The 10748-nt window shown below is 41.6% G+C and overlaps 1 protein-coding gene across 4 annotated transcripts in view; it reads left to right on the forward strand.

The window, feature by feature from the left end:
- The window catches only part of SDF4 (stromal cell derived factor 4), a 44768-nt gene extending 34667 nt beyond the window's left edge, over positions 1-10101 (forward strand). For all 4 annotated transcript variants that reach the window (XM_075906596.2, XM_075906595.2, XM_075906594.2 and 1 more), the window contains exons 6-7: positions 2441-2616; positions 8463-10101. In XM_075906596.2, the coding sequence (XP_075762711.1) occupies positions 2441-2616; positions 8463-8639 (353 nt within the window). In that variant the 3' untranslated portion in view covers positions 8640-10101. The remainder of the gene's footprint in view (positions 1-2440; positions 2617-8462) is intronic.
- Positions 10102-10748: the final 647 nt, after the last annotated feature.

Raw genomic sequence — 10748 nt, forward strand, 5'->3', positions numbered from 1 at the left:
CTTTGAATGGACTTGCCAGAGCAAGCATAAATGTGCCAAGGCCCAGGAGTGGAACCCAGGCACCACTGCCCAGGGCCAAAGCCCTAGGACTTCAGCTTTGGCCCCTCCTTCCCCAAGTGATGGAGCTCAGGCTTTGCCCCTTCCACCTGGGGCAAAGCTCAGGCTTCAGTTGCCCCTCCTGGGGTCGTAAAGTAACTTTTTTTTTTTTTTTTTTGTCGGAAGAGGGTTGCAATGCAGTGAATTTTGAGAACCCCTGCACTAGAGGATCTGAAGCTGAAGAAATGGACCATGTTTGGGACAGCTGTTATGGATTATTTGATCTATGTTTTAATATTAAACCAGCACCAAAGAGAATATAGTGAGTCAAGACAGCTCATGTAGAGCTACAGGAGAACCAGAAAGAAGGAAACTGAGGCCTTTGCTGCTGTGTCCTGCCACAGGATGGTGCTCCAGGCTTGGTTGCCCTATGACAAGAGCACTGAATAAACTAATTACTTTGCCCTTTCCAGGTACCACTAGGCAGTTGTCCAGAATCAAAATTTTTGTACCTGTTAAAGTAGGAAATAGTCGCTATTTCTAAGAACTTAATGCCTCATCAGGTGCTCATGACCACAAAATCAGTGCTGCTTTTTTTAAACTTGTTAATAGTTCAACAAAACAACTTCCCAGCTTGTTGGAATGTAAAAAATGTTTTTAAGTGCAAAAGTTTTGTGTCGATTCTGGAATATATCTTGAAAGCTTGATGGATGTTCCTATTTATCTAGGACAGGCATGCCCAGAATTGATTATTCTCATTGCTTCTTTAGTTATCGCAAACAAATCAACTTTCAAAGTTATAAATAAACCATTCACAAACATTAAATACATAAAATAAAATTGTGATCTCTCATTGGACTGCTAATGGAGTCGGGTTCATACATTTATACTTTCCGCTGTAATTTATTTTAATAAGAATGATTGATGTATTTTTCTAATAGTGTTAGAACAATTCATTATTTTAAAAATAAATTCATAACTACACTTTGTCGGTAGTACAGCTTACAAAATATTACTGGTAATCCTTCTATAAGTTTTTTCTAATGACATTTTTGAAGTGTTATGTGCTATATCAAGAAAATATTGTTTCAAACATTGACAAGAAACACCTGCCACATATATAAGAATCCCTAAAGCAAAGGTGAGAACCTACAGCCCACAAGCTACAAGGATTGCTTTGATCCAGGCCATAAGGCTCAGGGCCCAGTCCCCTCACCTCCCGCAGTATGGTAAGCTGTGGCTGGAATGCTGGAGACAGCTCCCTGCAGAAGGAAAAGGAAACCCTGAGTTTCATGGGCCTGATCAAGATAAGCTGGGGCTCAACTGGTGGGCTCTGCCAGGCAGGGAGGAGGAAGTGGCTCTGCGCACAGCAGGGAAGTGCTCCGTGAAGGCACTGCCCACCATTTATCCCATTGGCCAGGAATCTCAGCCAATGGGAATGGTGGGAGAGGGGAGGCAGTGCCCTAATATTTGAGGTTTACAGGATCTTTCAAAAAAGCGCCCCATTTTGAAAGAACCGAATCTAGACTGCGGTTTCAATTTTGAAATAGCGCTTTTTCGAAAGAGTGCCATTATGTGATTACAAAAATGAAGCGTGGGATATTTAAATCCTGGCTTCATTTACATCCCTCTGCTGACAGAAGGCTGTAGTCTAGACGTAGCCACAAAGTGTGGAAGGAACCAGTTGTGTTCTGCATATAGCCAGACTCACTGACCAGCTGATGCAAAAAGCCCTCTACTCAGCATTCCATAGTGAGCTGTTAATCTGACAGTATATTGCATGTCTGGGTGTGGATTTTTTTTTTTTTAACTTTGGCTGGAAACATGAAATAACTAGCAAACCAAGATTTCTCAGTTGGATCTTTGTTAAAGCATTTTAGTTTTTTGGCCTAATATCCTCTTAGTATCCTTTTAAAAACTGATTCCTTTTAAAAACTGCAGTGTAAGCAGTATATGGTTCTTTTTTTTTTCTTTTTTTCTGCTGCTCTACTTCAGATAAGAGATGACATGGATCAACCCTAGGCATAAGCAATTTGACCAGAATGAACTACAGAACTCTTTGCACCTAGAGAGTTGGTGTTGTGCTTACAACCTGAAGCTGAACACCGAAACACAGGGCTTTTCTCACCTAATCAGCCATTTTCTTGGCTAATCATTTCCTATTTTAAGTGGAAAACATAACTTAGATGGGATAAAATTGGTATAAGGAACCAAGGAAATCAGTTTTCTAATATCCTCACTTACACGTGTGCTGAAACCACAGGGCTGTGTTACCAAGAGCTTTGAACTCTAGAAATTGTTCATGTCCTACCTCTCAGTGGACACTGGGACACTTATAAGTAAATAGACTCTTCACTTTAGGTTTTTTGTTGTTTTGTTTTTGTTTTTTTGTCTTGCATTACAGATCAAGATGGAGATAAGAAGCTTACCCTTTCAGAGTTCATTTCCTTGCCTGTTGGTACAGTAGAGAACCAGCAAGCTCAGGATATTGATGATGATTGGGTGAAAGATAGAAAAAAGGAATTTGAGGAAGTGATTGATGCCAACCACGATGGCATTGTCACCATGGAGGAGCTGGAGGTGGGTCACTCTGAAATCATTTTATTTATATACAACACTGTTCAAAATGTGACAGCACTTTCTAAACCCTGGCCTCGGATGAAGGGTGATGTCAATGACTCAACTCTCAAGCTTATGTTTTAGCCCCTAATATAGCCAAGAACAAATCTAGTAGATGTAGAAGGATGCTAGAATAACTGTAGGGAAAAAGTTTTCTCTTTATACCAAATAGTCTGGTAGCACTTTAAAGACTAACAAAACATGTAGATGGTATCATGAGCTTTCATGGTCATCTGAAGAAGTGGGCTGTGCTCACGAAAGCTCATGATACCATCTATGTTTTGTTAGTCTTTAAAGTGCTACCAAACTGTTTGTTTTTTAAGTTTATCCTGTACAGACTAACTCAGCTACCCTTCTGAAGCTCTTTATACCAGTTCTTCAGGGTTGGTTTGGAGGGGTTTTTTGGAGTGAGTTTGTTTTGTTTTTTGTTTCTTTTGCTTTTGTATATTGCCCTGTGTAGGAATTTTTAAATGTGTAGTGCACAAAACTAAATTGTTGGTAAGAGTAGCAGCATAACTTATTGGGAGAATGAATGAATCATATTTCCGATCTGAGAGTGAGTAACTGGCAACCCATGTATTCAAATTCATTTTAAAAAAGTAAGAACCGTGATTTATGCACATTGGATTTTTTCTTCCCAAAAAATAATTTAGTGGTAAGAGTTGCCAAGTAGACGTGCCATCGACTGCACAACATGCACCCATTTTTTGTTAAGAGTTTTTGATTCTGAAAAATTGGATTGTTAAAAACATTAGAGCTAGAAATGAATCCATTTAGGCCAGCTGTGGCCAACCAGCGGCTCATGAGCCGCATGCGATTCTTGGTCCTGCCCCCCCCATGTCCCCCTCCAAAAAAAAAAAAAAAAAAAAAACCAACCTGTGGCTCTCAAAGCTGCTCCTACAGCCCCCGACCTCCGGCTCCCCTGTGCTCACCTGGTCGGCGATCAAAATGATGCACAAGATGGTAGCTGTCGATGGGTGCCTGATATGGCCAAAAAGACTAAGCTTGCTTGCTCCTTAAAGGGGCAGCCTCCTTTTTTGTTGTTGTTGCTTAACAATTCTGGGGGGGGATGGGGGGGACGACTTTTTTTTTTTTTTTTTTTTTTTTTTTTTTTTTTTTGCTTGATGATTCTGGTGCAGCTCTTCGCATTTTTTCCACCGCTGTTTCGGCTCTCTTAGTTAAATGGATTGGCCACTCCTGATTTAGGCATACTGTACTCTGTCTGTGAAGGAGTCATGGAGTTAGTCTTTTCTCATTGATTCTCCAATCTAAGGGAGGATACTTATGTGTGAGGGGGAGGGGAGTAAAATGATTAAGCTATAAGAGGACAGAATTCCAGAAAGGAAATGCATAGAGTTCTCCGTTTCAAAATCTAAATTTGCAATAGTGGGGAGAGAAGGGGGTGGAATGAGAAATTATGTTGAGTTAATGTGTTGTGAGGTAAGTAAAAGTAATATAGAGATAATAAAATCTCCTATGGAGGGGAACATGGTTTCTGTTCAGCAGTGCAACGCAGCATTTCCTAAGTGTTTACTTCATAGTAGTGCCTGAATTAGAATGTGTCCTGGATGGTGGGATTAATGCTTCTAATTCTTTTTCAAGTACCGTCTCTGAGATCTCCACAACAATCTTTTTTTTTTTTTTTCCCAGCAGTGTCAGAGAGTATTCACCTGCTCTCTAGATACCCTTATGCTCCAGGGCGAGAGTGCAGATTTCAATTATGTTGTTCTACAATCCCTACTGAATCCTTCTCTTCAGCACCCTCTTCCATACTGCTTAGGAATCTCCTGACATGGAACGTCCATAGGGACATTACTCGAAGGAGAGGTTGCTTACTTTACGCAGTAGCATCTTTGTGATGTGTCCCCTGATGGGTGCTTCGTATCTCATCCTCTTTCCATTCTGTCTTGATGTCTTTCACTGGACTTTTGAGAAGAAACCTGGCAGACAAGAAGCAGAGCACAAACCCCTCATTGGTTGAGAGGTCTATGCTTAGCCTTTTTTAAAACTATCAAGTGTAAACAACTCAGGCATGCTAACAGAATTAACTGGAATCACAGGAAATTCCCTTAGTTATTTTGATCTATCTTACCACGCCCTGGAAAGCTTGCCTTGTGATAGATGGTCTCTTGCACTACACATCACAACAATATTAAGATTATTTCCAGTCTTAAAGCCACAGCAGGCACTTACCTCAGGTCAACTGCCCCTGAGGTTTCACATCAAAGATGATGCTTGTAACCAATCCCAATCATAAGCTATTTGAAGATTTATTGTACAGGAAAAGGATAGGAAAAAGAAGTAAGTTATTTACAGTGTTAACAGGCAAACATATATACACACAGATGGAATGCAGCTTGTCTCTTCAAAAAGTAATAGAAGCATATATGAAAAGCAAACTCTGTATGTCCTTAAGGCTAATCTTGGCTAAGTAATTGGGAATCTTTTGTTTATCTTGGTAATGCTTGCCCTTCAGTGTCTGAACAAAAAAAAAAATTATATACAGTGGAAGGAATTCAATAACTTGCATGCCTTTTCTTTATAAGGGAACCCTAGCAGTGGGGTGGGAAAAGCAATCACCGAAGACCTTTGCCCTGTGAGGTTGTATTTGATCTTCTGATGTTGATGAGCCTTTTCTTTTGCATAGGACCTAACACTTGCTGTTGGAAGCTAGCATTTTGCATTAATTCAGATCTCTTTCCTGTCTGATTTATACAGGTACAGAGGCTCACAATACAAACACTTACATATCACCTTATAACATGGAGTACAGATGTTATATGGGAGGTTAATACCTGCAGAAGTTTACAAGTGTTCAATAAAGTCTAAACACTAAGCACAATTTGCTTCTTAACAATACATTTACACGGGTGAGCCAGACTGATTCCACTTATGTACTTGTCAGTATCCAAGTGGGGCATGGAGGCTTTGGCGTAAATTATCTTGCTAGTGTCACAGTATTGCATGTACGTTTTTTGACTGTAGGTTTGGAGAAGGCTGTTTAGCTCAAAATCCTTCAGAAATCCTTGTTTTCTGATATATTTGTAACTCTCAAATTTTAAATATTCTGATTTGTTCATTTCACCTGTCTCAAGTCCTAAATGCATATAAAGCAATGTCTCCTAAAAGTGCCCCATAATGCCCACACCCATACAATTTTCAAGGAAACAGACCTCATGCAACTTTAATCTTTTTGAATAAGTTAAAAAAAAAAAAGTGTTGCGGAAACTTCTGTAATTTGTTTCCGTTTTTTTTAAGTGCCAAAGATGTTGTGGTGTTGATTCTTGTGTGAAACTAAGTCATCACAGAAAACCTTAGCAATCTTATCGAACAGGTGATCACATTTAGTTGATGTGTTTTTTTGTTTCTGGTTTAGTCATTGTGAGATGGTTTAATGTGAATCTTTCTAGTTTCCATTAAAAAAAAATCTGCTAGACTGACAGTAAGTCATAGAAACCATTGGCACCTTGAAATCATTATGGCAGAACTTTTTGCTCTTTTATCTGACTTGAAGAGCTTTACGTATATCATGAATGGAATCCTTTTTTTTTCTCTCTGTAGTATATTTTGAGTTCAGAATGCCCTTGTATTTTTACTTTCCACATGTGTAGTGTCTGAAAAGTCTATTCAACTGAAAAAAATCAGGTTTTGTCTTTTAAAAGACAAAACTAATCTTCCTTTATCATGAAAATCTACATTGTTGGAGTCTAAAAGAGGAGGTCATGGTTTTGTCCTCTGTCTGAGTTTTGCGACTGTTTTGTCATGGCAGAGATGCCTTTAAAACAGTATCACCAGAATACATAGTGTGTGTATCTGTCTGACTCATGCATATGTTCATAGAATTTATTAGTGTGTGGTAAGTGAAGTAACTTTAAAAATGGATACATGGCTTCCATCAGAGACTTATTGATCACATTTGTTCAGGTTCAAAGATACTGTTTTACCACCATTGCAGGCTCAATCTTCTTTCTAAAAATCTAGCTGTGTTCTTAATGTTTCCTGCAGTTCATGATAGGGTTGTTAACAGCTAGTTGGCTCACCGTTTAAACGATAAGTGATTATCAGTTAACAATCCTGGCTAACCACAACAAACCCCCCTCCCTGCTTGTGCTCTGCATTTAAAATTCAGACCAGCAGTCCCACCAGTCCGAGTTTTCAGTGAAGAGCATGTAGGGGAGCTGCCAACTCCTCCATGCTGCTACTTCTGTATGAGGGAGCCATTCTGTGCTGCTGCCTCTGTATCAGAGGCAGCAGTGCAGGGCAGCAGCAGCCCCTGTCTGTGGGGAGCCTGAGTTCCCCACGGTCAGAGACTGCTCTATTGGACGCCAGGGCAGCCCTTGTCCACGTCAGGTAGCCTCTGTCTGTGGGGAGCTCGGGTTCCTCGCGGACAGGGGCTGCTGCCGCCTATGCCTCTTTTTAAACCAGCTCCCTCACAGACCAGCTTCCGCCTGCTGCTTCCTCTGATACAGAGGCAGCAGCACGGGGTGGCAGGGAACTTCTTAAAAGTGGAGCTGGGAGCACACTGGCTGCTGGCCCTGCCCCTGGGGGGGCATCAAGTAACTGTGTAACCGCTAAGAAATGTAGCAATCACACAATTATTAAAATAACCACTTCCTAACATCCCTAGTTCATGAACAGCTATGTAGCAGGCATCTGCATCTCCTGGCAATTTAGTAAATAAAGTGGAATTTCTCATCAATGATTTGAGGTTTCTTGTAAAAGTATTATTCAAAAAGATTGAAGGTTAGATTATCAAAGGGATCCTAGCTCAGCCTCTCAACTTGCAGGTATAATTTTCCTCTGAAAAAGAAATGAGGAGGAAACAAAAGAGATTTCCAAAGTTGTCTCGGGGGGGCCAAAGCAACCGCTACTTTTATTTCATATGGGATCTTTCCTTGCCTGATTCTAGATCTAATCTGATGTCTGGAAACTTCTGTCACTAACCGCTGGGAGGCCAATTTACATATCAAACAAATCACTGAAATACTATAGATTGTACCTCCCTTATCCGGGACTCTCTGGTGTGGCAACATCAATGCTCTGGCATGACCATGGATATTCCTGGACCACAGAGCCCAAGAACAGGGAGGTCTGGCAGCAGAGCAGTAGCACAGTAGTGGGGACTCAGTTGGAAGCTCAGTGTTGGAGGGAAGAGGGACGTTGCATGGTGCGGAGTTCTAACCCCAGCACCAGGGAGCTTTGGCAATGGCGCTTCGGTTGCAGCCAGGGAGCTGCAACCTCATCAACAACTGTGGAGCTCTGGCTCCAGCCCCAGCTGGGGCCATGGAGTTCCAGCTGTGGAGCCAAGCAACCGCAGAGCTCCTGGCCCTGGCCGTGGAGCTAAGTGGCTGCAGAGCTCTGGCCCTGTCAGCAGATAGCAGGCCCCAGAGGGATGGAGCCCTAGTCTAAGGGCAGCATGGGCCAGGAGAAGAAGAACGTCCCCTGGTTCGGCAAATCCTCTCCTTCGGAACCGTCAGGTCCCATGGGTGCCAGACAAGGAGGTCCAACCTGTAGTTGCAGTGAGCTACCAGCTAACATCAGAGAAGTTTTGGACTTTTGGTTAGAACCAAGGAGATGGTGGGTGGAGGAATCTTTGAGAGGAAAGTTATTGACGATGCAGACTGACTTTTTTCCCCTCTTTTTGTGCTTTCTACCATTTATTTTAGTTTTTGGGTTAAATACTCATGGTCTCAGTATTTTCTCACAGTCAGGGCTGAGGGCTCCAAATTTTGGCTTGGAGACGTGTGCTATACTGTGCTATAATGTATCCAATGACAGAAGTTGATGATCTTTCTTATCTGTTGTAGGAATACATGGATCCTATGAATGAGTACAATGCTCTAAATGAAGCCAAGCAGATGATAGCTGTGGCAGATGAAAATCAAAACCATCACTTGGAGCTGGAGGAGATCCTTAAATACAGCGAATATTTCACTGGCAGCAAGCTTATGGACTATGCACGTAATGTTCACGAGGAGTTCTGATCATGCTCATCTCTTCAGAGCTCTGAAGCACCTTCTTGCTTTCCAAAAACAAAAAGAAAGTTACCTTGCTGCTATATGTGTTGTATATATGATGTGTTGTCCTAGACTTAAAAAAACCCGTCCATATAGAAGAACTGCAGTTCTCCTTTTGCCTTCAGCATACAGAGGGAAATGGCTGAAAGTAACGTATCTGCATCTGGACTAATTCAGTTCATACTATCTTGTGCAGTTATAGTAGCTGAAAGTTCAGCCTGGGCCTTGTGAAGACATCTTTAAATACCTATCTTCTGTTGCCTACAAAACTGCTAAGCTATGAAAATCATCATTAACATTGGAGGATCTTAGTTTTTTATAAGAGAGGAGGGTCATTTCAGATGTTTCCTTTCTGACAGCAAGGGATTAATTGGCCTAAATGCAGCCCTGGTTTTGCTCAGCACAGGATCCTTTATATTTAGGAGTATGATTATGTATTTTTCAGCTTCAAAACATTAGCTGTAAATTTAATCAGAGGTGCACTTTCTCAATGCAGGTGGGATGATTAGGTTGTATTTCTCAGTTGTCTTTCTTGTAAATTCACCTCACTCAATTCTATTTGTACTAGACTGGCCTCTAAGAGAGTGAAGAAAAAAAAACATGTAAATAACTCTGAATATTCAAATTTTCACTCTAAGTGAAAGGCTCTATTAAAAAAAGTTATTTAGCGTCTAGAGAACTATGTGCAACTGATAAGAGACAATATGAATATGGCTTCATGATTATCCATTTATCACTTCCTTTTTATTTTCCCCTTAGAATCTTTTCAGTCTAGTAGTTTTATGAAATCTGCCAACTTAGGAGGAAGCTTTTGTTCAAAATTTACAATCAGGAATAGCCAACCAAACTGTATGAATGGCTCCAAGTGATTTCTGTTACTCTTGGCTCTATTTAGTATATATTAAAAGACTTAAAGTGCACTAAACACTGCCCTACATGGCTTGTAACATCCAGTCAACCCTGGTGATTCTTTTTTTAATGCACATGTTACAAACAGAAATATTTACAAAGGTAGAAGAGACATTTTCTTAGAACAGTATTTACAGTGAATCCTTAAGAAGTTACAGGATTCCTCTGAAGCCCTGGATAGTCCTCTGTAGGCCTTTTTCTGCTTTCGCTGCTTCTCACATCTCCCTTCTCTGGTCTGGACACCAGGCTGTTTGTAATGTTTTGTGTGTGAAGAGATGTTGCTATTCGTAGATTTATTCAGGATCGTGTTTTCTTTTCTCTCTCCTTCCCCCCTCCCCCCAAGGTTTCAGTCTTCCTCTGTGTGGTTGATATCCAAGTGGCCTTGACAGACTTGTTTTCAGATTAAATGCTGGCTTCCTGGTACTTCTCGGTTCTACTGGCTGAGCTGCAACCTTGAATGGTGTAACAGCATTAGGCTGGTCTTTGATTTAGTCATCTCATGGTTTATTGTACTTCCCTTGGTGCTCTTTCTAATTGTGGGTTTGCCAGTTTTCTGGATATCAGGTGTACAGATCTCCAAGAATGGAGACTTTGTAGATGGAGTCTTGGTAAGGGAGCCCTTGTGTTTATTACCTCATGAACTAAGACAGCTGAAGACCTTATTGATATTCACCATTGCTTTTGGCTGGACAGAGTTGGCCTCCATTGCATTCCATTATACAAATGAGAAACCTGCTATATCTGAGTCTGATTTGGGCAGAGTAAATATTTTTCTTTTAGCACAGGCACTAAGGATGTGAATGAGTAGTCGAGCAGATTATTATAATATTCTCTACTACTCACATTCTCCCTCCCACCACCTCCTCCCCCACCCCCCGCCTTTGCTGCCTCTGTATCAGAGGGGAACAGTGGAAGCAGGAGCTGGTGCTGGGTGGAGCTGGCTTAAAAGTCAGTGCTACTCCAGCACCGGCTTTGTGGTGCCACCTCCCCCTCCTTCCCCCCACTCTCCCAGGCGCTGGTGCTTCTATCAGAAGCAGCAGCAGCCCCTGTTGGGGGGGGGGCAGTGGGGGTCCAAACTCCCCATTAACAGGGACTACTGCTGGAGCACCCTCTGTCAGGGCTAGCCTGGGTCCGCGGACAGAGGCTGCTTTCCGGCAGCAGCCCCTG

This window comes from Pelodiscus sinensis, chromosome 24, assembly GCF_052426305.1.
Source record: "Pelodiscus sinensis isolate ZL-2025 chromosome 24, ASM5242630v1, whole genome shotgun sequence".
NCBI lineage: Eukaryota > Metazoa > Chordata > Testudines > Trionychidae > Pelodiscus > Pelodiscus sinensis.